Source organism: Neurospora hispaniola (assembly GCF_033458365.1).
Source record: "Neurospora hispaniola strain FGSC 10403 chromosome Unknown B0T23scaffold_3, whole genome shotgun sequence".
Taxonomy (NCBI): Eukaryota; Fungi; Ascomycota; class Sordariomycetes; order Sordariales; family Sordariaceae; genus Neurospora; species Neurospora hispaniola.
In genome coordinates this window covers 2,649,893-2,676,296 of record NW_026944408.1, presented here as the reverse complement: position 1 = coordinate 2,676,296, position 26,404 = coordinate 2,649,893, and the positions used below count along the sequence as shown (strand labels likewise).

Below are 26,404 nucleotides of genomic sequence, written 5' to 3'. Positions count from 1 at the left end.
ATAACAAGGACGAAGCAGGCCTTGCGACGAAGGACACACTCATGTCTGATCACAGGGAAGGCGGGGAAGGGCGAGGGGTACCGAGTTCCGGGGTAAGATATGCGGGAGGAGGTTGCTCTATTAAAGTAGCGGGTAGGTAGCCGAGTACATGCCGATCTAACCCCGCATCCCGAGCTCGCTGTAGCGTCACCGAACGAACGACGGGAGCGGTCGGCATCCATTGAGACTCGACATAGGTCTGATCTTCATCTAGATACCCTCAAGCATACTTCAACATCGTTCGTATTTCCATCCAAGGTATCTCTCATTTCTTCTCGAGTCTCAATGTCTCCCTGCTTTCCATATCACCCAAACACACGAGCTTACGACAACCGAGTAAGCTTAGCACTCTTCAGCCACCCCATCCTTCCCTGCCCCGTCTCCCTCCTAATCTTGAACAACTCATCCAGAAACGCCGGCACAAACGTTCCGGGGCCTTGAACATCCCTTCGTTCAGCCGCTCTCTCCGCCGCAATCTCAAAGTGCAACAACGCCGCCACTGTGGCCGCCAGCTTATCGTTGGGGAAAGCCGCCACGAAAGCCGAGATGGTCGTCCCCAGAACGCACCCCGTTCCCGTCACCATCTCCAAGTAGACGTGCCCGTTGTCGATGCGGAACGTGTGTTGCCCGTCACTGAGGTAATCGACTTCGCCGGTCATGACGACTACGTTCTTCTCGCGCAAGGCAAGTTTGCGGACTAACTCGGCCTTTTGCGAAACTTCTAGCTCTGCAGAGGAGTCGACGCCCCGTTGTTGGAAGGTTTCGCGCTCGTAGATACCGTAGACGGTGCGGATCTCGCCTTCGTTGCCTTTGATTATGTCCAGGTAGCCGTGGGAGAGGATGGTCTTGACGGCGGAGCGGCGGAGGGTGGTGGCGCCGGCTCTGCAGGGGTGTGGGAAATGTGTTAGTGGTGTTCCAGAAGCCTCGACGATGGTCTTCTGTTTTTTTTTAAGAGACGAAGATAATGCTTACCCGACTGGATCGTATACAACCGGTTGGCCGACCGAGTTGTACGCCCGCAAAGCCTTGAGATAGTTCTGTAGCCCGTCTGGGTCGACGGTACCCATGTTGACGACTAGTGTGCCCCCTAGCTTGCACAGGTCGAAGGCTTCCTCTCCGTTGTTGGCCATGATGGGCGATGCCCCGATGGCGAGGGCCACGTTGGCTGCGAAGTTTTGCACCACCTATTCACATTCCAAATCAGTCAAGTGTTGTTGAAAAACACAGAAAGGCGCATAGGATTGTTGTGCCCACCAAGTTCGTCATGTTATGCGAAAGCGGCTTCTTCCTAGCAACCTCCAGAACCACCTCCGGTACAAGTTCAAGAATGCTGTCCGCCGTCTCCGCCCTCGGGCTTGTAGCTTCCCTGACAAAAGGCGGCTGCGAGTTAAACAGACCGAGCAAGTTCTTCGCTGCCGCTTCTGGGTCTGGAGCAGCCACGAGGGCGCTCACCACCGCGACGCCATCGAGCTTCTTGCTCGGGGCCTCACTCTGGTACACGATCCGCTGGAGGTTCTCGGCGTTGATGCCACCAATACAGACGGTCCTGACGTGGTCGTACCCGGCATCCGCCATGGCTTGGAGAATGTCGCGGACGCCGGCGGCGCCGATGATGTTCTTGGTGTTGGTCTTTCTGTGGGTATGCGATTAGCGTCGAATGCATGACGACATGTACGCTCGGCCTCGGAATCATGATGAGGTGACGACGGTGACATGTGGAAGCCTCTTCTTTCTCTCACTCACGTCGGAGTGGCATAAACGGTGCCAATGCCAAGGTAATCTGCGCCGCCTTTGCAGGCCACCATGGCTTCTTGTATGGTGCTGACCGTGACTCCGATGATGGCGTCAGGGCCGAGCAGCCGCCTGGCGGTGGATAGTTCTGTTGGAAAGCAAGTTAATCCTTTTGTTCATTTCTCTCTCTCTCTCTCTCTCTCTCTCTCTCTCTCTCTTCGATCATGTCCCGAGCGAGTGAGAGAAGCTGCTGATGATGAGCATAGGCAACTAACCCATATCATCCTGCCCAATGTGAACACCCTCGCAGCCAACCGCCAGAGCAACATCTACGCGATCGTTGATGAGCAGCGGGACGTTGTACTTCTTGGTAATGGCGTGCAGCTTCTTGCCCATGGCAATCATGTCCCCGGTATCGCTCGTCTTTTCGCGGAGCTGGACGATAGTGGTGCCACCCCGGACCGAGGCCTCGACGACCTCACAAAGGTCCCGGTCGCCGAGGATGGCGGGGGTAGAGTCCGTTACTAGATAGACGGCATAGTTTATGTTGTTCCGGTCCATCCTGAAGACGAAACGGGATTGCCGCTGGGAGGGACGAGGTGGGAGAGTGGTGGTTGAGGGGCTCGATCTCCAAACATAAACCCGGACGCCTACTAGCGGTTACCAGTAATGCACGCTTCCTTGGGGCTGCAAGCGACAAGCGTACCGTAACCGTACCGCTGACCGTCTGGCTTGATTTTTTCGAGAGCCAAGAGGGGGAACCTGTACGTAGTGTAAGTATCTAGGTATTGCGTGAATCTGCAAGTGCGAGTGGTATGGATTCGAGTGATTTCTTGTAGGCGTCCAGTGTTCGGCTAGCATAGGTTTACTGTGTGTGGCTTCGGACAGGAGGCAACATATATCACTTAGCGTTACACCATAAAACTGCTTGAGCTTGGCAGTAATTCATCTCGATAACTATTCTATCGATCATGCATCGCAGGTTAAATGTTTTGAAGCTTCACATGAGATCCTACACTGCCGTGGTTTTCCTAGTAAGTGGTAAACTTACACAGTGCGATGAGTCTCCAATACGTACGCCATAGCTTAATGCATTACCGTACGTTACACATGCAGTACCGTGAATCATCAACGATCTTAACGAGTCAGAGTTGACACTTGAGGATTTCCAAGCCGTCATAATTGTTTCTAAGCATGTTCATATCGCTTTATGGGTTTCCGATGCCTCTCTTTTCCAGCAAAACCCACCCCGCTCATTAAACCCTTGATCCGTAACCGTTTCATTGCCAAGAAATGCCAGCCCGTACCTTGACCATCAGATTAACATATGTAATATTACAGTACCGTCTGTCACCAAAACACCACCGCCTAAGAAAGAGCAGGACTCTTCCTAGCATTGACATATCTCTCTACGTAGTTTCTCTCCTTTAGCAACCACCCGCTCAACGCCAGCGCGCCAGCTTCCACGGGGATCAGCAGGATGGACAGGTAGATGCCTGCCTTGCTCTGCTTGCACAGAGTCCCCCAGTTTGGCTGCGTCCACATGGGAACCGCACGCCACCGGCAGGTCCAGGACAAAAAGGTATCGACAGAGTCAGAGGCGTTGACGGAGTAGAAGAAGATGACGGCGATGAGAGCGGCGACAAGGGAGAAGAAGGGGAGCGCAAACGATAGAGACACTTGGACAGTTGAGCTTGTGCGAAGCTGTTGAATGATGTGTTAGTTTTAGCGGTCTTGACTACAAGAATGGGTGGAGAATAGGAAGCCGACATACGAATTGTACCTTGGCAAAGACCAAGGCAACCATGTGGAGGACAGTGATGATGGCGCTGCCGGCGACCAGGGCCACGGTTGGTCGGATGTTAAACTCCTGAGGCCAGAGGGACAGGAAAGACCCCGGTAGAGGCTTGGTGGAATCGTAAACTGAGAGAGTGTTGGCGGAGACCCCGAGGACGGTAAGGCCCATCAGGAGGCCCAAGAGAGTGATGGCTGTTTGAACGCTGTCCAGAATACGGACGGTGCATAGCTTGTTCTGCAGGTGCTTGTCTCGCGAGGCATCTTCGAAGATCTCAGAGGTGGAAGGCGCTTTTTCGGACGACATGATGGTGAAAGTCTTTGAAAATGGGAGTAGACCGATGTGAAATTTGACTCAAAGTGTATATGCTGTTGTGTGTCCGTATCGATATAGAGCACTGCTCTGTCCTTGGTGTCTAGATGTAGCAAGACAGAACGAAGGGGCGCCAGGGAAGGGTTGCTGGCGGAAGGATATGAGTGAACTTGGAAAGACGAAAAGAAGAAAAGAAACAAACAGCTCAACGGTTCGATTGAAACGGATGGAAGGTTGTCTCTAGGAGGGAAGATCGTCAGGACTCAGGAGCACGGGGATTGTTCTGATACAAATACCTCTGACGGATTTCAAACTCAATCTCTTAACTCTCATCCATAGGGCGGCTAACCGCCATTGGCACAGCGCCGGATATGCCAGCAAGGAATCTGAGGATGGGATTCGGGGATCTCTTAGATCTCTCGGTGCTACCGTCCGGTAGCGTACCCGCGCACCTAAACGCCCATCATCTCAGGGTGCATCTCGCCTTCAGATAGATAAGCCATCCACTTGGAGAGCCGGAGATCCGCGTTGCCGATGCAGTGCTGCGAGGTAGGGGGTTGACGATGCCACCCTCCCAGTTGCCTGTGACGGATTATCTTGTTTCCCTTGATGGTCAATTATCCCTCCTTGGTGGAAATGATAAAAGGAGATGGGGACCCAGAATAGTGCCCTCTGACCATCAGATTGGCTAGATTGTAAGATACATAGACGCAGATGAATATGCAGACATGCAGTGCGCGAACTTTGTGTGATGAGCGGTCGATGGTTGGATTGGTGTTGAAGATGTGCCGGCGCTTACTGGCGACGAAGGCGGGGGGGTTAAAAGCCGGTCGAGAGAGATTGTGAGAGTTTCGACCAATCATAGTGCGTAACTCATGGCTGAAACAGCATTGGTGGCTCGCTAGCGTCTGCGGTGCGCTTCGAGAGCCTGGCCTAGAACCCAAGATGTGGGAGCCCTTGCAATTTTTAGCGGGCTAAATTTGTCTTGGTGGGCAAATTGATTACGCCTTCTTTTCATTGAGGATCATCAAAGTTGCAAACTCTCTCGCATGTCAAGACGGGAAACTTGAGAAACATTAATCTTGTCGGGCGGGAGTAGAGTATTCTCTGTCACGTCACAATGACAACTTCTTCTCCCAGTCGCTAGCGAAAAGTAAGGGACCAAAAAATCTTTGCATGCCTTCTAGCCAACTTCTCGAAAGCGCTCAAAGAGGGCATGAACTCATTAGAGACAAGTCCATCCGCTACATACAGCTACCTACCTAGGTAAGGAACCTTCAAACCCCGCAATCCTTCCTCACGCTAGGAAAGACCACATCCAAAGGGACCACTTTCCATCGAAACCACCAAGGCCAGACAACCGCTCCTACACCACCGTCATCCCACAATCACTACCACCACGGCTACCACTACTGTTACCGGATTCATTTAAATCCGAGTCAAGACTAAGACCCAAATCCTCTATCAAATCGAGAATCAAGTTTAAAGAGAACCATGATGTGCAGTGATGAGTGATGGTAGCGAGCGCGGAGAATATACGGCGGAAGTTGATGCGTTGGTGGTGGGAGTGGGCGAAGAGGTAGACGACGGTTGAGAATGTGACTTCCGTGTGATTAGTAACTTAGTGGTAGTAAGGTATGTTAAGTGATTCTTCGGTTCTTCCCACACAAAACACCATATGAAAAAAGGGATGTTTTCCGATCTATCCAAGATTGAGAGAGATTTCTCACAATGTGAACACATAGCATGAGGTTTATCAAGCCTTGCTCTTCTTTGCCCGATAAACAGATAAACAGTACCAACATTATCACCATTGAACGGCGCGGTATGACAAAGTATAGGAACACAAGTGTCAAGTATGCGTAATGCCATGATACAGAGTACCGGCAGTCAATGCCTATGTAAGACAACTAAACAAAACCAATGCTTTTCATACGCCCCATCCTTTCTTATGCCATCCATCCATTCCGTGTCTTCCGTTCCCTTCCGGCCAATTCACCCACGTATGTATGTATATATATATATATATGTATACAGTAGTGCCCGTGTATAAAGATGTCTTGACATGCTACGCGTGAAGGATTGCAAACACGACGCGCAAGATGTTGATAAACCGCCGCACACGCCATATGCCCCCCTCCCAGCACTAATGATAATGTAAACTGCCAACCAAAATATACTGTTGCTCTCTAAGAGCAGGACACATCGAAAATCGCGATGGTATCTTTGTACTGTCAGTGTATCACCTTATCACCTCGCGCTCTTCTTCTTCCCGCTCCTTGTTGTCGGCGCAACCTGGACTTCCACCTCTTCCTTCGCAGCGGCCGCCTCCTGCTTCTTCTTGCTTTGCTTCCTATTCCTGGCCGGGGGTGGTTCCTCTCCGTGGAGATGGCCAATCTCCTCAATGGCCGTGGTGTTGACCCATGCGAGACATCTGTAGGCTGGTGGCTCGGGAGTGACTTGTCTGGTTGTCGTGGCCGCACGGCTGTTGTTGTTGCCTCTTGTGCTCCGCTTGCCCCTTCCTCCTTTCGTTGTTGGCTGGACGGGCGGCTCCTCGACGACGGCGGCCGTAGTGCTGGCTTCAACACCCTCCATCGCATCTCCACCCGTGGCGCCGTTCTCTTCCTTTTTCTCTTCCTCTGTAGCTGTATCAAGTCCCACGTAGGTCTTGCGGTTCTCCATGCCCTTTTGGATTCGGTCCCTGTAGTTGACGAGTTCCTTCCTCAGCTTAGTCTCGTTAACACCCCGCGGATCCAGCCACTCAAGGAGCTTATCCACGTCCTCCGCACGCTCGTAGAAGCCCCATTGCGTGGCCTTGAACACGCTGGTACCGCCTTCCTCCCTCTTCTTCCTTTCCGGCACGGTGATTCCGAACTTGGCAACATATTCGTTCTGCCACTCCTCCTTCATATCGATATACCCCTCGCGCTCCAGCTCGTCCGGCCCCTGCACCCAGATACAACCGTTCGCGTACCCCGCATGCGCCGTGGAGCTGTCGGGTAAACCACCGTACGGCATTCCGTTTCTCTCGAACCAGTAGTACCTGTTCCAGAACCGGTCCTTGCCGAGCACCCTCGTGCGGGGGCAATCGGCTTCTCGAAGGTCGTTGTCGATGATGGCGATCTCCTTTTCGCATTCCGCAATTTCTTCCTCCTTCTTCTGAATATCCTTGAGTACCTTCAGGAACTGCTTTGATTGCTTAGGCACCTTGGCAGCGGCCGCCGCCGCTTCGGCGCGCTGCTTCTTCTCCTCCTCTTTGCGCTTGCGCTCGGCGGCACGGTCGTTGCCACGGCGCAGATTACGCAGGCCGTTAGTTGGCGTCCCGTCGGCATCCTCGGCGTCGGAGTCGGGGATTTCGTCCAAGATATGAACCCCTCCTGTCAAGGAGATCTCATCAACATCCGTCATCTTCACATCGCCGTTAGTGTGCGCTCCGTTGACGCCGTTGACCTTAGCTGGCTCCAATTGCGGACTCGGGGGCAGGTTGTCCGGGAGTAAGATCTTGCGTTGGTCGTTCAAGTTCTTGAGGTCCTCAAGACTGTAATTTACGTTAGCCAATTTTCGGTGTGCATCACCAAATCAAAGGACTTCAACTTACGCTTGTTTCCTCTTCCGCTGCCACTCAATCTTCTCCTTCCGGTACGCCGTCATCTGCTCGCTGCAATCCTCCATATACCCCCTTATCGCCTTGGTCTCCGCAGTGAGCATGCAGATGATCTGCAAAGCCTGAACGCGATAGTTCACATCGAGGCTCGCATACCGCGCGCGCACCGTCTCGCGACTCGGCTCTTCATCCTCGACAGGCACAAGCTGCTCCAGAAGCTCCTCGCAGCTCGCGTTCAGCCTTTCGTTCTTGCTCAGCTGGTGTAGCAACCCGACCATGATCAGCTCCCAGCCGCCATCCTTGAAATCGCGCTTCCGCAGGTGCTCGATCCAGTCGTAATCCTTCAGAACCTCCTCGGCACGGTGCTTGGGCGCATCTTCGGCCTCCTGCATTTCCCGTTCGGCAGCAGCAGCCTCGGCAGCTAGTCGCTCAGCCTCGAGCTTAGCTAGGCTGCTGCGTGTCGCGCGGGCGGTAGGTAACGACTCGGGTTCAGGGGTTGCGGCGGCGCTATCTTCTTCATCCTCCTCTTCCTCATCCTCCTCTTCAAGCTCGGGTAGCTGAATTTGGACCTTACCGCCGTCGGCCTCGGAGCTGACCAGAATCTTGAGGACAGCGCAATGAATCTCGTTGAAAAGCTGTACCGGCATCTCCTCCGAGGCGAGCTGCATGGCCTCCACAAAGTCATCGAAAGTGAACGAATCCAGTTTGAAGATCTCGCAGTAGACGTTGAGGGTATCCCAGGTCTCGAGAAGGGGTCCTACCGACTTCATGAGTATCTTGCCATCGAAAGGCGCCTTGAAAGTGGGTTCCAGGTCGACAGGCGGATCGGCACACAGGTACTTGAGTTGCGGTCGCACCAGGCCGCGAGATTCAACTTGCAAATCCTCGATCGGGTACTTGGGCGGCGGGGGCGGCGGGGGAGGCTCGGGCGCGCTGTATATAGGAGGTAATGTGTGACTGCGATATGACAGAGGGAACTGGAATGGATTGCCCGGCAGTGGTAAGTGCATGAACCCGCCCGGCTCGGGGCCGTTAAAGAGGTTATGTTTCCGAGAAACTACGCCACCATTCTGCCGTGCCTCTTGAGCAGCGGCCTGAGCGGCCTGCTGAGCCTTTGACTTGTGACTCTTAGGCGCTGGTTTCAGTTCAGGAAGGCGGACAGGACCTGTAGGACTAAATTGTCCGGGTGAGGCAGGGGTGTTGTGGCTGGTGTGGCTATTGAATTCCATACCCATACCGCCGGGTTGCGTCATCCTCTTCTGTGCCTGGATTTGCTTTCTCTCGAGCAACTTGTTGTCGTAGCGCAGATGTGGCGGGATTCGAGTGTCAATGTGATATCGCTCGGCAATGTCGGTCTTGACTAGCCAGGGAGCGCCGTTCCAAGCCTCGCGTGTTACTGTCTTCTTGATGAAAGAGCGAAGGACCGACTTGGTGAAGACCTTGCGGTCGCGGAAGATCTGAGAGTCATTGACGGGCACCTCCTCCTGCCGCTCTTTGAGACTGACAAAGTAGCGGGAATACGGGGGAGCGGTGGAACCATCAGGCAGGACCGTGCCTCCGAATCGAGTCTTGTCCCGGACTACACCGTGTAGTTTCTCTCCATCGATGCTCACGGTAACAGTCTCACCCGGATAGTAGTCGTTCTTAAACTCATCGTAGATCTGATCAACCAGAGTGTCGATGCGAGACACGGTTTGGAACTGAACACGTCGAAGAACAGGACCCTTGAGGGCCTCAGGAAACGCCTGCTCAACCTCAGCTGCCCCAGCAGTCTGCAGGTGAAAGGGTTGGGTTAGTCCTGTATGGAAACGAAGAAGGCTTTCTGGAGCTTCGCATACCTCACTTGATAGGGCTTCAAAGAAAGTTAGACCAGAGTGACCTGTGATTGTGCAGATGAATCGTTTCTGTTCTCAAAGTGTGAGTGCATATCATTCAGGGGTGACTTGTTTACTTGCACAGCTGTGCTCACCTGATTGTAGAAGTCCATGCTATCTCCAAGTCAGCTTTCAAATTCACACACTGTTGACTTAATTATTTTGCACATACCGGTTGAGGTATTCCTCATATGTTACGAAGATCTCTCCCGTCTGAGGGATGTGCCAAACCTGTGAGGCAACGTGTAAGCTGGCGACTGCACGAACACATGAGAGGGTAAAAGGGGGAGAGCATGCATACCTCTTGGTTGTCATCTTCAATATTCGGAACAGTCAGAAACTGCACCGGCTTCCTTTTGAATAGGACCTAGTTGGTGAATATGGGGTAAGCAGCTTGATCCAAGTGACAATGGGGTTCTCGGGAAAATCAAGTACCATGATGAAAGCTCGCTCCTCGAGATCTCAAGAGGAAGCCGAGTTAATGATGACCTTGAGTGAGGAGGAGAAAGGAAGAGAACCGACGTGAAAGCCGGAAAGTCAGACCCCAAAGATGACGGGGGTTAGTTTGAGCGGGGAGCAAGGCCGAGCAGCCTTGCACGTGTCTAGATGATGAATCTAGATGTTTTAGACCTATAAGAGCAAAAGTGGTGGTGAGCAAGTGTGTGATTGAAAGAATTGAGACGCGTTGTTGCGCCCAAAAGAGCGGTGTTGTGGCTCATGTCGCGATCCGTGATGGTCGGGTGGAGAGAGGGGAGTTGGGTTGAACAGGGTTGTCACGGGTGTGGTGTGTGGGTGCCTCGAGGGTAGGGTGCTGATGCCGGTGCTGGGTTTGCTAGGTGCGTGGTGTGGTTGGGGGGGAGGGGGAGGATACTTGAGAGGAGAGGAGGTATGAGGTATGTGCCATGTGGGTGGTATGTGGAAAGGTGTAATATCAAAAGGGAGGTACATACGTACAACCGCCCTACACTTGAGGTGGCCTCAATGCTGCTGCTGCAAGGCTGATTGAAGACTTTTTGGACCCAATGCTGCGCTGCATCCGTTCAAAGCCTCGAACTCGTTCCCTGGCGTGATGGTTGGAATTTGCGCCAAATCCAAATGGATGGAGGCCGGGACACGGTGGGTTAGGTTTCGGATGCCGGCCGGAGGTTGGTGCTTAGGTAGTATCAAAATTCCATTCAATATCCCGAATATCTCGACTTTGGAAGCGACAAAGTGGTGTGTGTGGTTATGGTGGAACGGCCGTCGTGGTCGTGGTGGGCGGCGGCGGATGGCGGTGCGGGAGCAAGTGCACGAAGTTGTGGGAGTTGGGAGGAGGAAAAAGTTGAGCCAGGGCCCGGGGGGGAGGAGGGGAGGAGAAGAAGTGGAAGAAGTGGGAGAGGGCGGGAGTGGAAGCCCCATGGCGCTGGGGATGGTCGGGTGGAACGAGGAGGATGGACGGCAAATGGGAGCGTGTGAATGTACCTGAGAAACCTGAGGGCCTTACCAGTCCGTGTTGGCGTCCGGGACCCGTTGGACCCGCCAGGGAGGGACGGGATGAGGGATGGCTCCAGCTCCGATGCCAGTGCGGCCATCCTACCCCCGTTGCCTTAGAGTAGTGGGAGCCCTGGCCCTCTCTTTGCCCTCCTCCTCGTCTCCCGTACTGGCACCGTACTTGGCCTTCCCCCCCGAGCACCCCCAGGACCACTTCGCAGACCCTGCCGGCCGCCCACCCGACAGCTCCCCAACGTTCGACTACTTGCCGTGCTCGCCGCGACGAGGGCTATCTGCTGACGGTTGAAGCGTCCATTTTGGCCCATTCTTCAATCATCTATGTTGGCGGATGCACCCTCCAAATTTTGTTTTCCGAGGGTAGGGGTCCGGCATGCACCACTTGGACCAGACAGGTTCCAGGCAGGGCGGCCGCTCTGGAGATGCCGCGCGATAGAGCGCGACTTTGATCTGGGATTCCACCACCGATCCCGCATATCGATCCAAGTGCACCGGTGTCCAAACTGCCTCCCTTTTCGTAGATATATCGCTATGGACTACAAGGTTCTTGATTGAAAGCTAGTCATGACCTTCGACCAAAAACGACAACGATAGAACCATCTTGGCGGCAAGGCCAGAAATGCGCCTGGGGCGCGTGTTGCGTCTGGCAGTGCATGACACTTGCTCCGCAGCAAAGTACCGCGCTAGCAGGCTCAGGGATCCCGTCTTGACCTCGACCCCTCGAACAGGACGGGACCACGGCCACCATTTTTCACCTCTATTCACTGGCCCCTCCCCCGATTGAGGTGCAGAAACTTCTTCGGCAACTCCTAGGAAGAGCTTTTTTCAGCAATCCGTCTCAACAAGCCAGAGCCAGGTATATAGGACAGACTAAGAAGCACCAAGACGAGCCACGAGGTTACAATATGATATGAGATCGAAGATCCGTACTTACAGATCTGATATCGGATGGCAGATGCGCGCTCAGGGGCGAACAACTACCAAGGTACCTCGATGTTCAAACAACATACATATCGAATTCCACCAAGCTACCAAGCCACCCCTGGATTGTTTCTAATCTGTTGCTTCTTCCATTTCGTGTATACATGTATATACCATCTCGGTCTTTAAGTCAACTGGGAGTGGTTGCACACGGTCCATCACATGTCTTATGCTTGGACATTTGTATGTAGTCTTCCCAAAGAGTACCGACCGACATGTACATACACGTAAATGAGGTGCCAAAAGGCCAAAAAGAAACTGTGAACCTGAACCACTTGCCAGGGCCTTCCCGTTTGTTTGTGCAACCAAACAACCGATTTCAAGCCGGTCAATGGTCACCGCACACATCAACAACAGGGGCTGGCTGCCCCGGGCTAGGTCCAACACAGCACATCACCGAGCGAACCGCACTGCATCTCACAAGGGGTCCTGGGAATCTTTCTTGGCTCTCAAAGGAAGAAATCGGACAGAAGCCCACAAGACAAGAAAACACAGTTGCCTGCCGGATCGACCGGCGCTGGGATGTGGGGCAGGTAAATACGTATTGATGTACACTACAAGTACACTCCGTACCGTCTCTCTTTCTCCAAATGGAATCTCAGCCTTGCAGAAGCAACGGACGTTCGTCTCGACGAATCGAAGAGCGCCAACGTTTTCAGAAGACAGCAGCAACCTTTTGGTCGAAACTCATCGGTCCATTGGGTGTCAATTTGAAAACTCAAGGTCGTCTTAGTCAGCCGCATTTGCTTGGTTTCAAACCTCCTCATACCCATTTCGGGAGGCTAGGCCTTGGCATTACTACTTAGTTGACGGCTACACCCGTGTCTGTAATGTGCTTACTATACCTGCCTACCTATGCAAGATTCACGGCACTTGGGGGTAGGAAGTGACAAAAGATCGCCAGATAAGTGAAGAAAACAAGAAGAAAAAAAAAACGCTTGAAAGAAAACAAATAATACTGGATTTGATGGCTTGTTACGCAAAGATTCTACTCTGTAAAATACACCACCATGAAGCCCAGCCAGCTACCGACGACTCCTATCGCCGAGTACGAGCTGGTGAACATCAACGGTAGAAACTCGTAGCTCTTGCCAAAGATAATACCATGCATCAGAGAGCAGTAGAAAATAAGGGGGATGCTGAGTGTGATGTACGCCGTGCTGAAGCGATCAAACAGGAACAGTCTTTGGCGGGTAGGTGCTGGAGCAAGACGGTCGAACGCCATCAAGAAGAGAACCAGCCAAAAGATGGTGTAGACCGTCTTGATGGGGAACTCGGCCGGCGTGAATATCAAGGGGAAGAGCGACACGTGGCCTGCCACAGCCAATGGTCTGAAAGCTCCCAGGTACCGTCGGTCCTTGAGCGCAATGAGGCTAAATGGGATGATGACCAGCAAAATGGCCTTCTCGTGGACGTGCCAGCCAAACAGAAATGAGGCGTATCCGCAGAGGGTGACTCCTCCGATGAAGCCCTCCCAGGTCGGCCTCATAAAGAGCTTGATAAGGGGGATGGCCTGGAAAAGGAGCGTCAAGACGAAGCAGATGCGAGGCGTGATGTTCGGCAACACCGCAAACGACGTGTCTCCGACGAGACCGCGGGTAACGCTGTTGAGCGCATCCGCCTTGATCGGTAGCCCAATCCTTGGCGCAAGGGAGATCAGGAGTCTGTCCATGAAGGAGTACAAAGCCCACACGTTGGGAGCCCAGTATGCGTGGCATAGACCTCGCGAAAAGGGGAACAGGCGGCTGAAGATTTGCGGGATCTGATTCTTGAGCGCAAAAGGGCCAAAGGCAGCCGCGAAAATGGCTGCGATTCCGCCGCCCAGCTTGACGCAGTTGAAAAACTGGATCCTGAAGATGGACCTCGGTGACAACTTGGGTGGAAGGCAGTAAACTCTGAGAAGGTAGACAAAGTAGGCCGGTGCCAGGTAGAGGTAGATGTGCTTCATGCACAGCAGGGCGGCAAAGACGAGACCACTAGCCAACAGAGACGACTTCTTCTTGGCCAGGACCAGAGAGGCGATCAGGATTCCGTACATGACGCCGTTGTACTGGAAATGAATGTGGTCGATGATGAGCAGACCGGGCGACAAGAGGATAGAGACAGCAGCGGCATGGGCTGCCCTCTTGGACACGCCAGGCGTGGAGTCAACAAACCTATTTAGCCTTTGGTTAGCACACGTACCAAGCTTCCAGACAAGATGCTTTTGTACATTTGTAGCGCATAGAGCAAGACCAGCTCCGTTACAATGACTGTCCATCTTTGAAAATAAACGGTTTGCCAGCTGTCGTACTCGAGGTTATGCACCCGAATCATGGCCGGATCGGCCAACCTGGCAACTTGCGACATGATCCATTCGAAGTAGGCGAACAAGGGGGGATAGTCCAGGGTCCATTCCGACGTCTTTTCGTAGTACCATTCCCAGAGTGGGAGACTGTGAGTGATGGCCAGCCAGTTGCGATGAACCTCAAAGTCGGTGGATTTGCTGAGGAGGCAGACAGGATCGTGTCAGTGAAAGTAACCTCTACATGTGCGGTATGGCGATAGCTCCTTTAAGGCGTGTCGCCGAATCATTGGGGATCGCCATTAGGGAAGTGCAGTGACGTGCCGGGGGAAAAAGGATGAAATGATGAAGGCGGCTGGATAGACGTACTAAGCCGGGAACAAGAGGATCTTGAAAGCCGTAGCCACTATCGCGCATTGCACGAGAGAAGGATACATCTCAGCCATGTCTCCATGCCGTAATGGCCATGTGGATGTGTGTAGTGGTGAGATAGGAGACAAAGGTGATGAAATGGTGAGTATAAAGGAAGTACAGGGTGTTCAGTCTGTCCTGGTCTATCGCTTGTCGCAGTCTAGGGTTGGGTGTCTCGGTTGCGTGTAATTTACGATTGGGGTCCGTTTTAATTGTTTCATTGCCGCGGCCGTTCGTGAACCCTGACGGCCTGGCTAGGCTCTTTCCAGAATTCGGATTGAAGTTGCCTGCCGCAAGGGGCTCGGATGTCGGCATGGCACTGCACGTAACGAACTTCAGGTAAGCCACATTCCGTTCCAACTGAACCAACTTAAGACCATTACAAACTGAACTCAGCCACACAAGTTGAAGCTGAAGCGAGCTTTTAGCCACAGGAGGCTCCCCGCAGACAGGCACGCGCTGGACGTGCGGAGAGGGAAATCCCTGCTGGTGAATCAAGCTCCTGCAGGGGAAGGTTCGGTGTTTTGAACTTTGTCGGTTTGAGAAAGCTGTCATTCCGAGATGGCACAGCCAGCAGCAGCAGCAGCAGCACTTGAACGTTCTCGGAGGTCGCGCGAGTAATAGACCCCTAGAGTCTTTTCTGTACATTCCCTTTTGCTCTCGACTCTCTCAATCTCAAGCACCCGTCATCATCTCGTCTACACCTTTGTTGAATCTCTTCTGGAATTCGCTTGCCGCTTGCCGTCCTATCCTTCTGTACTAACACTAAGTACCCGACCTGTCGACGTACGGGTATCCACACTTCACACACCTTGTTGACCTCTCCTTAGTCTTGGCCGGGCGGCTTCACCGAGCACCTAACTCCTGCAAAAGTGTAAAGTGTCCTCAACCAACAGAAAGCGGCTCTTCACTCTTTTCCTGTGACTTTTGCAAATAAGGTGACAGCCGATATCAAAAGGCTTATCAATTTCTTTTCGTTCGGAATTAGGTGGCCTTCAGTTCGGACTGAGCATATCGCACCAACAGCTCTTCGGCCAGCCACCAAGGTTCGCACGACGACTGTCGATATCACCGTCACACTACAGTTTGCACGATGCGCTTGTTGGTGGGCATTGTCGCCCTCGGCAGCGTCGCCGAGGCTGCCCAGTACCTTGTCAGTGACCTCAGTTTCGGGTTTGGCGCGAGGTACGTTCAGCGTCAACTGCACACTGCAAACGAACTCCTGCTGCCGGCGCACATCAACTAACACCTCCCCCTCCTCGCCGCCTCAGGATAAACCCCGATGGCCGTAACACCATTCCATATTACTCTATGCAGGGCAATCCCAATGTGCCCGAATTGCTCTCCAACAAGGTCATCTTGACCCCTCCCGCCCCCGGTAACCAGCGCGGTGCTGTCTGGGCCGACAAGCCTCTTGAGCACAGAGCCTGGACGACAGACATCGACTTCCGCGCCAATGGCCCTGAGCGAGGCAGCGGCCTTCTCAACATCTGGCTTGCCAAGGATGGCGCCCGCAACATCGGTTCGCAAAGCATCTACACGGTCGGCAAGTTTGAGGGTTTGGTGCTTGTTGTCAACCAGCACGGCGGATCGGCAGGCATGATCAGGGGCTTCCTGAACGATGGAACTCTCGACTACAGCAAGCGCGACAACGTCGACAACCTCGCCTTCGGCCACTGCTGGTTTGCCTACCGCAACTTGGGCCGTCCTTCGCAAATCAAGCTGCGCCACAACTCGCAGAATTTCAAGGTCGAAGTCGACGGCCGCCTGTGCTTCGAGAGCGACAAGATTCACATTCCCACCGGCTACAACTTTGGTCTTTCTGCCGCCTCCGCCGAGAACCCCGACTCGTTCGAGGTCTTCAAGGTTGTCGTTTTGTCTGAGGACGACATTGGTGCCGTTCCCAACCAGCAACAGCAACAGCAGCAGCAGCAGCAGCAGCAGCAGCAGCAGCAGCAGCAGCAGTCAGGCGAGAACCAGAAGCCCCTTGGCGGCACGACCCACGGCCGGTCGGGCCAGGCGGCCATCCAGGACCCGTACGACAACGCAATCCCGGACGCCGAGGCCAACAGTATCACGTCGTCCAAGGCGCAGTTCGAGGACTTGCACACGCGCATCCAGTCCCTCAACCACCACCTCTCGTCCATCTTCCGGTCCGTGGCCCAGTACGGCGGCATCGCCGACCAGAACCATCAGGAGGTCTCGGTCATGCTGGGCGAGATGAAGGGGCTCCTGACCAAGCTCGACCGTTTCGCATCCGTCGAGAACAAGCTCGAAAACTTGGAGCGCGAGGTGCGCAGCATGCGCTCCGAACTGACGGCCCGCCTCAAGGAGAGCGAGCATAGCATCAAGTACCATGTTACCGATAAGCACGAGGATTTGGCAGGTCATGTGGTCAAGCACGCGGCGCCGGGCCACACAAAGTTATATTTGGCGATCGTAGGCAGTCAGGTGGTGTTGGCCGCGGCGTACTTTCTTTATAAGAGGAGGAAGGCTGGTGGCCCTAAGAAGTACTTGTGAGGGGAACAAGTCTGACAAGGATCAGCCGGGAGAGCGAAGTGGAAGGTGTAGGAAGGTGGAAGTAGGAGAAGTGTCCAGGGGTCTGGCCCTCGTTGTTGTAAATAATAAATGGGCCTAACTACCCCTCGAATTTCGTTGGATTTGGCTTTTTTTGCATGGCGTTGTTACTGCGTTTAGGTTTTGTGTTGTGGGTTGAGTGTAGATTCTCATAGCGTTGAATATTGCGGACATCTCGAAATCTTCCATTATGCGTTGCATTTATTTGTCAAGTGTCTCAAAATAGGATAGGTACCGATGCAATTACTCGTCAGTAAAATTTGCTGTAATCAGTAGAGGGCTTCAGGTACCTCTCCCTGATTATTCCTACATTTCAGTGATATTCAGTTACACGTAGCAGCAAGTTACAACAAGTGAAGAGAAATATTTTCCGAACTTACCAACATCTATGTTTGCATCGTCAAAGCGATGTGTCAGGGGTCAGCCTCCATTGACGAAGGAGTCAAACCTTCAACAGCCCAGTATGGAGTATCTCCATGAGAACTGTAGCTTAACTTTGTTGTTGTCATATAGTCAAATCAAACTGCATAAGGCGAAATTGAACAGGTTTCGTTTCGCAAAACCCGTTGGCTGATCGGCTGCGTACAACATATGAATGACTGACTGTCCATCAGAACCCAACACAGTATGTCTCAAAGTTGGGATAAATTCACATTTATGAATATATATATACAAGGAATGAGGGTAAAAATAGAGAGAGGAGAGAAAGAGAACCAGAAAGGTAGGTACCAGACCCAAGGTTCCTAACGAGGGATTCACGCTATAAAGGTTAAAGATTATTCTCCCCGGCAAAGCAAAGATAGCCAAACCCCCTCTAGTTTTTAACACATCAACAATGTTGACGATATCCGACTTATCCCTCCTTCCAGTCAGTTCTTGCAAGTCGAAGAGGAGAATCATAACCGGAAGAATGTAACTCTTGTTCTATCTTTTCTACTTTTACCTCTATGCTCATCATATCGTCCATACCGGTCTAAATGAAATGGTATAACTAACGTAATGAAAAATGACCGATCCGTCACGACGCCTGACCGTTTCGTGCTCGCAACAGCCAACCCAACCAACACCACACATATGCCTGAAACATTCAGTCATACCGCTCCCGTGCAAGTCCTTCGCTTCACTCTTCGTTCTCTATTCCGGGGTATCTCAACTCAACAAACCCAACTCTTCCTTCTCCTTTCCATATTTCTTTCTCTCCCTACTCTTGGCACTTCCAACCCGAACCGTCTGGGTTTCTTTCCTCTTCGAGGGCCCCCATCTCCTCTTCAACAATTGAAACTGCGACTGAAACTTCTAATCCCTCTCCGCTACCGCCGTCCCTTGCTCCGTCCTTTGCAACTCAACTCCATTCCCATTACTATTCCCCTCTCCCTCGCCTTCACCCAAAGCCTCTACCGCTTCTGCCTTCTCTGCTGCCTCTACCGCCGCCTCCCCTTCCACCCCACCTCTTCCAATCCCCTTCCTCCTCCCCCTCACCACGGCCTCCAACGCTCTCCCCACCGCCGCCAAATCGCCCAACATACTGACGTGCCCCCGATCCGTACACACCCGTCCATCTTTGACCAGCTCATACCCCTCGGGTAACATGCTTTCGCGCGCCAGCACTACCCCATCACCGCTGGCAAACATCAGGTCGTCGTACGCATCCGTGCAGGCGATGGCGTCCCGACAGGTCACCCGGGCGGCGTACACGGTAGGTATGTCCTTGGCGTAGATCACGGCGAGCGGAGGGTAGGTGTTGCGATGCTGGTGCGAAGGGTTGTGGGCCAGTTCGGAGCGGAATTGTTTGGTTTCGCGCAGAGTACGGTCGAGGTAGCGGATGGCTTGGGAGTGGGAGGAGGGGGTGCCGTTGATTGGTGGTGCAGCTGGTTGTTGTTGGTTGTTTTCAGGGGTATCGGTGGCGGTTGAGGAAGAACCCATTTGCGGGGCGAGGGTGCGGTCTTTGAAGACGGTGTTGGAGGGTGAGAAGCTTGCGGTGATATGTTTGTTGTTGCTGCTGCTGCTGCTGTTGTTGTTGTTATTGTCGTCGTCCTCGCTAGTTCGGTTCTTCCCGCTGTTGCTGCGACCACGGAAAGGGAGGCTAGAGAGGTTGGGGAAGGAGTCGGATAGACTCAGAAGACTGCCGAGGGCGCCGGTGCTCTTGGACGGGTTCAGAGGCGGGAGGGCAGGTCCACCGACACAAGGAGAGAGGCGGTATTTGATCCAATCGTCTACATTGTAGAAATCTACCGGATACTCTTCCTTGTTGTCCTTGGAAACAAAGCAGAAACCATCTTCAGGTAAGAAGATGAAACTGCTTCGGAATGAGAAATTAGACTGCGCTTTCAAGACAGTCTCATTAAAGAGAACTGCATCTCCATTGCGTAAGGGACTAATAGTAGGAATTTTAGTATAACCCTACACCCCTAAACAATTTCGTTAAACGTACCCCAATATGTTGATGCAGCGGTTGGGAACTCCGGCGTATACGATCCCTGAATAAAGTTCTGGGCGCTGGTTGACGGCGTGCCGGGTGATAAGACCGCCGAGACTGTGCGCAATAACCCAGACGCCTCTTTGTTCGGGTGGCGTGTGAGGCTGGTTGGATGGAAGCTTTTCAATGAATTCGTTCAGTTTTTTCGAGAGGCGATGGGGGCTTAATCGCCAGTCGTAGCCATAGTCATGGACTCTGAGTTTGCCATTTACAGAGTTCTCACACTCCCGGAGCTTCCTAAATAATTTTCTTGAAATATCAATGGGTCCAATATTCTGGAGCATGCCCGAGGCAAATATGTATCTCTCCATGTTCTCCTCATCCTCGGGCTCCAGGCCAACCTCCATGTTCACTTTGCGGATGTTCAAGCCTACCTTGACTGGCACCCATAACTGTCGATATGGGGGCTCAGCGGACCGAAGAATGGAGCCTCGATATCCTCCCATGACCACAATGTCTCCTGTTAGAGTCTCCAGAATCGCATCAAGAGGATGAACGGTCTCCCGTGACGGCCGGTGGCTACTTGACCCTGGCGCCGAGCGTGTTCCATCTGTACCATGAAAGTCACTTGCCGAAGGAACCACTTTCTTCAATGGCGATGTGATACCTGCCTCCGTCAGTTTCCCGCGGCTTATGGCCATCAGTCGCGTAAATGACGTACTCTTTGGTAGTTGAGGGAGTTTGAATGACGGCTCGAAGCTGTCAATTATAGCTTTTATCCTGGTATTGACCTGCTCACGAACATTGGCGAAGCGCTCATCATCTCCCAACGAGGAAACCCGAGTCAAAGATTGATACAAGAGGGAATCATCCGAGGTAGAGTGACGAAGGGTCGGGGTCCTTGAGGCTCTTAGAGATGATGACCGGACGGGACCTTGAGCCGTGGCTCCTCCTGGTGTGCTAAGGGGAGGCCCCGTTTGGGCTCGGTTCGACCGTATGCCAGCTATCGTGGACGATTTCGGAAGATGTGGCACTGACGGCCAAGTGGAAGTGGATTCTTTGTGAGAAGAAGAGCTGGAGGAAAAGAACGAGGGCGTAGGTAGCGATATGGATGGAAGAGCCTTGGACAATTTTTTAAGGGCATTCTCTCCGGCTGAAGCGGCACGAGATGATCTTGTCTCATTCCCAAACACGCCGAACATGGAGGAGGTTTTGGCGCCATGAGGCTGACCAACAATCATCTGCTTGGGCTCAGCCCGCCATGGTGTTGGAAGGTCCGGAAGGCGCGAGCTGGATGACTGACGAAAATGGCCACGTCTCTGTGGTTTCCTCGGGCTCATAGGTGGGCTGGGATTACCAGATGTCTTTCCTGAAGACTGAGCCCTGCCTTCGTCATCCATGAAATCGAAAAGACTAGGAAGATAGTCCATGGCAGCAGCCTTCTCAGCAGCCGGAGTGTTTGGCGAGGTCAGACGAGCTGCTCTTGCGCTGATGGCCGGCTGAATGAAGGACTGAGCACCGTCTTGGTCGTCGTAAATGAGGTCGTCTTCATTGTCGTCGGAATTTTGCGCGGCAGTGGTGGAGGGCTCGTGGGGCTGAGAATGGGTTGAGCTTGAGACCTGGGGATCGGGAAGATCGAGCTTGAGGGGTACCGCTGAAGCTGAGGTAGATGGACCCGATGGGGATAGCGGGCATGCAGTCGACGTGGGAAGCGTAGAAGTTTGAGGCTGCGTGGGAGTGGGAGTGGGAGCTGTGCCGCCATTGACGGTGACGGGGGCAGCTTCCGCTTCCAATGGCGCCCCAGACGCCCCTAGCTCCGTGCTCATGTTGACCATGGATGACTTGCACAAGAACCAGACAGTTGACTCGTCTACGTCCTGAGGAAAAAGTTTGGTGTTGGTCCGGGTGTTCCGGTCAGGGGAGAAATGTGTGGGCGACGGTCTCGAGAGATGGTGGGAGGTAGCGGCGGTAAGTGATCGGGTGGTCCCAGTTTATGCTGACACAGTCTGCATAGTTTAGGTGATGCAGACAGCTTTGTGTCTTGTATATTGCGTTCCGTGTATAAATAAAGCGAAAATCAAAAAGAAAGGACAAGGTACATGAGGGTCTGCCTAGGATGAGAAAAGAGCGAGGCAAGGGTCAATAATAAAGTAGGTAAGCGGACGAGGGGGGCTTAGTCCAGTCAGATGTCAAGGCCTGCCTGGTGGTGACAATGATACCCTGACGCCTTGATCCATGAAAAGTCCACTTGGCTGTGGTTATTTTTTTTTTTTTTTTTTTTTTTCTTTTTTTTAGATTTTTTTTTTTTCTTCCAAAAGGAAAAGTCGTGATCTCCACTCCGAGTCCCGTCGTCCGGTTCACTCAAACGGTCATCTCGACGACGGTGTTCATCTCACTGCTCGTGCTCGAGGGACGCACGGAGTTTCCATTAAACCCGATGAGACCAGTGAGAGAGAGAAAAAGACGGGACCAACGGCGGTAGCTTGCAGGGTCGGGTCCGTCCCATCTTGAGGTTTGTGGGTCCATTCATCTGTCTTGGTGATCAGAGCCCGCTCCTGTCATGCACTTGCTCACTGCACCTGCCAACACTGCTGCTCCCTCCTACATGCCGTGTGTATGCATACATTCCACTTTATATCTGTGGTGTCATTTCCGCAGTATTCAGTATGGTATATGCCGTTGGCCTTTTCCACTTTCTCGTTTAACCGGCGGTTTCGAGGGTTCGGTGTTCGACTATCCATCTTAATGCTTGGGTCCATGCCTCTTCAGGCAATCGGGCCCGAGGGCTGAGGGATCACAATGTTCCACATCTGCCCTGCAATAAGGCAGCAAGTTTGGATGATTCCTTGCCATTTGATATTCTGCGAATCACCTTCCCACTGCTTCCCAACGCGTAATGGAAGGCGCAAAAGGGATGCGGGAAAAAGCCTCAATCTTGGCTTGCGCTTACGGTATCCCAGCTTCGTGATTGTTACCTAGCGGCAGTTGTAGTTCGTTCCTGTTCGGGCCCTTGATTCACCACTCAAGATCACCAAGATGTACTTCGTTTCGTTCTGACGTCATGGCGCTTCGAGACGTTGAGTGATCACAACTAAGCTGATCTCGCCGTTGGCGGAGCGAAAGGAAATTGAACCGCCCACGCCGTTCGAGCACCAGAGCCAATGCCGTACGTACGTAATAGATCTGAGATGCACGACAGACGGGATCCAAGAAAACCTGGGGAAGTTCCAGGTCTCGCCCAGGGGCCGAAATCCCTCTCTTCAATACAAGCTTCTGCAGCACGTTTCTTGGCCTTGGTCTTACCAGGGCTGACACACATCAGACGAACTATGTCGACATGTATTTTATTAGGGCTGAAAACGTGCAATATCTCGGCATTGCTGTGTCGATCAACCCGGTCCTCCTTTGCTTCACTGAAGTGAAGCGAGTTTGATTGATGATTTGCACATGGGAGGAATCACTGCCCTGCAAGGACACTCACAGAGCGAAAGCGGAAAGCTCCCACAATTTCAAGCCCCACCACTCCATCCAGCACCAGATAAGCTTGCCAAGGCCGCCTCGTCCGCCTGCAAGTTGACGCGATGTCACCACACCGGAGGCTTGACAACCTCCTAGGCTCATCTAAGAAAAGCTTGGTGACGGACACCGGGCAGGCCGACGTCTTCCACCTGTGAATCCAAGAGTTGGGAAAACGAGAGTGAATGGATGACGGTACAAAGGAACCCACGGTGACTCGAACTTCAATCATCTTTCGGTCAGCTAGCCATCTGGATGAGATTCGACATCGTCTTGTGCTGTGACGGCAAGGAGTCCCCAGAATATATGATCGTTCCCCCTCGAGTTGACAGATGGACGAGTCAGAAAGCTGAAGAGCGAATGGACGGTGTGAAATACCAGCTCATAGTGTAGCTCGCGGGCACGGGTGGTAAACACCGATGGATACCTATACATATTCCGCAGACCGCGACAGGTTCGTTCCGCCGAAGGGCAGGTCCGAGGTAAGATTGGTAAGACAGATACCACTTGGTCACAAGCTCCGGGTTGATTTCCCCAGCCCTTTTGTGCCTCATGGCTGGAATCAAACCGTGACGGTGACATCTCCATACTTGTGCTACTCGGGTGCTCAACCATCATAGAGTGATACGTAGCCTGGAGGTTTGCTGGCATTGAAGGGTCCACGAGCAGAAAGTCTGGGGACCAAAAGGCTTGGCCCCATGCACGTGATCCAGCACGCGTTTTCACCTAACAACGTCGGCTACACCTGCACCACTCCGCCAAGACTCCACCTCCATCGTCCACTCGCCTGCCCGGGGACCCAGAACTGACCCATTCGACATCACGACCCTTCCCGGCGCAGTCCCACACCCAACTTCACTGAGTACCACAGACATCCCAGCACGTTAGCAACAGCGCAGCGGAACTCATTCAAAATGGCGGGCCTCGAGCATTACAGTTGGTTTTCCTGCCCCATTTTCCCGATTGTCTTGCCGTGTGCAAGTGCGATTGTAATGCGACTGATCGCATTGCATCGCGTAGCAACAACCTCTGAATGTCGAGAGGGACCGAAATGCTGACCACTTTGCGATTTGTACAGAGCTGGCCCAGGACCCGGCGTTCGTTCGCCTGTCCAGTATGTAGCCCTGAACCGTTCCTTTCTTTCCTTGCGACTACTCCACTTCCGGTTTCCGTACCTACGAACGATGAAAGGTCCATGTCCACCATGCTGTGCTGTATATCGTATCTCTACAAGCGCAAAACGCTGGGGTACAAGCTTGGCTTTTGCTGGACGTACCAAACCACTCTATAGCCTTATATTATGGCTCCAAAAAAAGGAGGGAAAACACTAGGGGAGTGGCTGTACAAGAATGGAGGAGTCAAGTATCATTAACACCAATATGCCTTCTCACTAGACATGACCAACAACCGCTACAAGTACTTCCGTTGGACTCCCCGCACCGCCGGTATCACTTTCGCCTACATGGTTGTCGTTCCCGGTATTCTTGGGTACATTGCTTACAAGACTGATGTGAGTTGCGTTATCTATATGTCTAATTGACAGTGACACATGTAGAATACATTGAGAGGGTGAGTTACTGACAAAAGACACACACATAGGGCAAGTACGACTTCCGCGCCAAGCGGAGAGGTGATGACATGCGGGAGTATTAAAGAGATCTTATGAGAGGAATCAAAGGGGCTTGCGAGGATGTATACATGTGGTAGACTACTGGCCGCCGCTCGTAAAAGAGTCTGAGGGGATCACAGAACCCGAGGAGGCTGGGCCGCATGGAAACATAATATTAGAATCACTCCTCCAGATCGCTTGAGTTCTTGCGCGCATACATCCGGAATGGTGATACCGAGCCAACATCTCCTTTCTGCTCTTGATGCCGTTCTGGCGCATTAACTGCCATCAAATGATTTCTGTGTCCTCCTCTTCTTTTTTGGAAGTGATCTCAGGAATCCACCAAAAAAAGGATACACCCTTGGTATCCAACATGCACCATGATAATTCTGGCCTCCACCAGCCCGTTGCCGTGGGCACTCGTTCTCCTCTTGCAACTCAAAGTCTCAAAACCCTCTCCTCCAATCCCCCTGTGGCATGATACCAGGCTCCCTCTGGCGATTACTCCGCCCGCCCCTACTTTCCCTCCGTCCTCCCCAGTCATACGAGTTTGATTCATACCGTCCGCCACCACCACCATTACCACCACGGTATCCCCTCGCCTTGGGGGGCTCATCACCGTATCGATCTCCCACCCCCATTCGATCTCTGTAACCTCCCTCTCTCTCTCTCGGCCCCGGCGGCGGCGGCGACGCAGCCGTGCTCCTCCCTTCCCCAATCCCCGATCCGCGGCCCGTCCTTGCCGCGCTCACCGGCTCGACCGCTCCGTCCAGGTCATTGGGTGGCAGGATCGCGCAAGAAATAAAATCGCCCGGCATAAACTTGGCGTCGGCTAGCGTCCTGTGGGCATCGTCGTAGCAAGGGTCGTCGTCGGGGAGCCCCGCATCCGCGTTGGCTCCGGGTAAGCCCGCGCCGATCACCACGCTTCCCAAGTCTTTGGAGACGTGCCGAGAGGAGTCCTTGCGCGTGTCGACGTAGATGAGCCGGAAGACGAGGCGCGTGCCGATTGCTGGGTGGGGAAGTAAAGAATGGGGTGACTGCTCGTTGGCGATGTCGAGACTTAGTTCGTCTAGGGTGGTTGAGCGCCAGGCGGGGATTTCGACGTAGAGGGGGAGGTGCGAGTCTGAGGTGAATTCGTTCATTCTAATAGAGTGTGTCAGTTTGGTGCCTGGGGAGACATAAGGGGGATACAGATGGAACTATACCGATGAAACGCGCCGGTGCGGTAGTAGAGCCTGACAATGAACGGCGGTTCCCTTGTGACTGGAGTAGCTGGGTCGTCTGACCGAGCTTGATCCATGATGGCAGTGAGTTATCGTACAATATAATGCTTTTCTCGGTTTGTGCGATGCGATGTGCAATAGCCCGTGAATGGTTTCTGAAGCAATGATGGAAGATTGATGAAGATGCTTAATTGTTCACGACATAGAGTAGAGGTTAAGTTTGGTGCTTCTAACACGATGCAGTCTACGACCGGAATACAAAATATGATATGACGTTGTGTCCCCAGGCATTCTCATACATATTCGAAGATATGAAGTGCAGATGCGGCTCACAGTGATGCGGGATTGTGGGAGCTCTAGCTTCCATTCAGGAGCCCCCTCCCCCCCTCGTCTGCGCCGCGATCCGACCCGTGGACATCGGACAGGTGGGGGGGGGGGGGGGTCAAGTGTACCCGGGCCGGTTCTTTTGACGCCGGGAATCGGCAGGCGCAGCTTCACAAGTTCACATGCCCGCTGGGGCTGAAAGAAGTCGCTGGCAGGAGCT

General features: G+C 53.1%; 8 protein-coding genes across 8 annotated transcripts; 2 read left to right on the top strand and 6 right to left on the bottom strand.

Annotated features, from left to right (window-relative positions):
- Positions 1-87: 87 nt before the first annotated feature.
- On the bottom strand, positions 88-2,722 carry B0T23DRAFT_377439 (Hydroxyethylthiazole kinase family-domain-containing protein). Its single transcript, XM_062837031.1, has 5 exons — positions 2,046-2,722; positions 1,783-1,918; positions 1,294-1,672; positions 1,012-1,223; positions 88-921 (listed from the first exon to the last, which is right to left on the bottom strand). The coding sequence occupies exons 1-5, from the start codon at positions 2,329-2,331 to the stop codon at positions 363-365; spliced, it is 1,572 nt and encodes a 523-aa protein (XP_062694200.1). The 5' UTR covers positions 2,332-2,722; the 3' UTR covers positions 88-362.
- Positions 2,723-3,138: 416 nt separating this feature from the next.
- On the bottom strand, positions 3,139-3,871 carry B0T23DRAFT_427732 (uncharacterized protein; the record flags this gene model as incomplete). The annotated part of the gene is made up of 2 exons (XM_062840086.1): positions 3,139-3,474; positions 3,545-3,871. 2 exons carry the CDS (start codon positions 3,869-3,871, stop codon positions 3,139-3,141), a joined length of 663 nt encoding a protein of 220 aa, XP_062694199.1.
- Positions 3,872-6,028: 2,157 nt separating this feature from the next.
- Positions 6,029-9,903, bottom strand: B0T23DRAFT_117194 (uncharacterized protein). The gene is made up of 7 exons (XM_062831974.1): positions 9,791-9,903; positions 9,657-9,722; positions 9,528-9,586; positions 9,451-9,469; positions 9,320-9,385; positions 7,476-9,253; positions 6,029-7,415 (listed from the first exon to the last, which is right to left on the bottom strand). Exons 1-7 carry the CDS (start codon positions 9,791-9,793, stop codon positions 6,128-6,130), a joined length of 3,279 nt encoding a protein of 1,092 aa, XP_062694198.1. The 5' UTR covers positions 9,794-9,903; the 3' UTR covers positions 6,029-6,127.
- A 2,909-nt stretch (positions 9,904-12,812) lies between these two features.
- Positions 12,813-14,320, bottom strand: B0T23DRAFT_315123 (Dolichyl pyrophosphate Glc1Man9GlcNAc2 alpha-1,3-glucosyltransferase; the record flags this gene model as incomplete). The annotated part of the gene is made up of 2 exons (XM_062834842.1): positions 12,813-13,980; positions 14,037-14,320. Coding segments are annotated over 2 exons (1,452 nt in total), but the record flags the coding sequence as incomplete, so codon positions are not given.
- Positions 14,321-15,123: 803 nt separating this feature from the next.
- On the top strand, positions 15,124-17,369 carry B0T23DRAFT_419436 (concanavalin A-like lectin/glucanase). The gene is made up of 2 exons (XM_062839703.1): positions 15,124-15,704; positions 15,791-17,369. Exons 1-2 carry the CDS (start codon positions 15,613-15,615, stop codon positions 17,037-17,039), a joined length of 1,341 nt encoding a protein of 446 aa, XP_062694196.1. The 5' UTR covers positions 15,124-15,612; the 3' UTR covers positions 17,040-17,369.
- A 628-nt stretch (positions 17,370-17,997) lies between these two features.
- On the bottom strand, positions 17,998-21,796 carry B0T23DRAFT_411735 (uncharacterized protein). The gene is made up of 2 exons (XM_062839449.1): positions 19,528-21,796; positions 17,998-19,470 (listed from the first exon to the last, which is right to left on the bottom strand). Exons 1-2 carry the CDS (start codon positions 21,345-21,347, stop codon positions 18,393-18,395), a joined length of 2,898 nt encoding a protein of 965 aa, XP_062694195.1. The 5' UTR covers positions 21,348-21,796; the 3' UTR covers positions 17,998-18,392.
- Positions 21,797-23,811: 2,015 nt separating this feature from the next.
- Positions 23,812-24,709, top strand: B0T23DRAFT_117099 (NADH:ubiquinone oxidoreductase 6.6kD subunit). Its single transcript, XM_062831972.1, has 4 exons — positions 23,812-23,964; positions 24,107-24,142; positions 24,423-24,538; positions 24,628-24,709. Exons 1-4 carry the CDS (start codon positions 23,943-23,945, stop codon positions 24,679-24,681), a joined length of 228 nt encoding a protein of 75 aa, XP_062694194.1. The 5' UTR covers positions 23,812-23,942; the 3' UTR covers positions 24,682-24,709.
- Positions 24,710-24,854: 145 nt separating this feature from the next.
- B0T23DRAFT_117127 (Sin3 associated polypeptide p18-domain-containing protein) lies at positions 24,855-26,059 on the bottom strand. Its single transcript, XM_062831973.1, has 2 exons — positions 25,843-26,059; positions 24,855-25,780 (listed from the first exon to the last, which is right to left on the bottom strand). Exons 1-2 carry the CDS (start codon positions 25,935-25,937, stop codon positions 25,084-25,086), a joined length of 792 nt encoding a protein of 263 aa, XP_062694193.1. The 5' UTR covers positions 25,938-26,059; the 3' UTR covers positions 24,855-25,083.
- Positions 26,060-26,404: the final 345 nt, after the last annotated feature.

Coding starts and splice junctions, on each gene's coding strand:
- B0T23DRAFT_377439 (XM_062837031.1), bottom strand. CDS start 2,331: ATGGACCGGAACAACATAAACTATGCCGTCTATCTAGTAACGGACTCT. Junction 1,919..2,045: donor CATTGGGCAGGATGATATGG/GTTAGTTGCCTA, acceptor GCTTTCCAACAG/AACTATCCACCGCCAGGCGG. Junction 922..1,011: donor GTTGTATACGATCCAGTCGG/GTAAGCATTATC, acceptor ACACCCCTGCAG/AGCCGGCGCCACCACCCTCC.
- B0T23DRAFT_117194 (XM_062831974.1), bottom strand. Junction 9,587..9,656: donor TTGAAGATGACAACCAAGAG/GTATGCATGCTC, acceptor GTTGCCTCACAG/GTTTGGCACATCCCTCAGAC. Junction 9,254..9,319: donor TTGAAGCCCTATCAAGTGAG/GTATGCGAAGCT, acceptor TTTCACCTGCAG/ACTGCTGGGGCAGCTGAGGT.
- B0T23DRAFT_419436 (XM_062839703.1), top strand. CDS start 15,613: ATGCGCTTGTTGGTGGGCATTGTCGCCCTCGGCAGCGTCGCCGAGGCT. Junction 15,705..15,790: donor AGTTTCGGGTTTGGCGCGAG/GTACGTTCAGCG, acceptor TCGCCGCCTCAG/GATAAACCCCGATGGCCGTA.
- B0T23DRAFT_411735 (XM_062839449.1), bottom strand. CDS start 21,347: ATGGTCAACATGAGCACGGAGCTAGGGGCGTCTGGGGCGCCATTGGAA. Junction 19,471..19,527: donor CGCTGCATCAACATATTGGG/GTACGTTTAACG, acceptor TCCTACTATTAG/TCCCTTACGCAATGGAGATG.
- B0T23DRAFT_117099 (XM_062831972.1), top strand. CDS start 23,943: ATGGCGGGCCTCGAGCATTACA. Junction 23,965..24,106: donor GGCGGGCCTCGAGCATTACA/GTTGGTTTTCCT, acceptor CGATTTGTACAG/AGCTGGCCCAGGACCCGGCG. Junction 24,143..24,422: donor GGCGTTCGTTCGCCTGTCCA/GTATGTAGCCCT, acceptor CCTTCTCACTAG/ACATGACCAACAACCGCTAC.
- B0T23DRAFT_117127 (XM_062831973.1), bottom strand. CDS start 25,937: ATGGATCAAGCTCGGTCAGACGACCCAGCTACTCCAGTCACAAGGGAA. Junction 25,781..25,842: donor CGCACCGGCGCGTTTCATCG/GTATAGTTCCAT, acceptor ACACTCTATTAG/AATGAACGAATTCACCTCAG.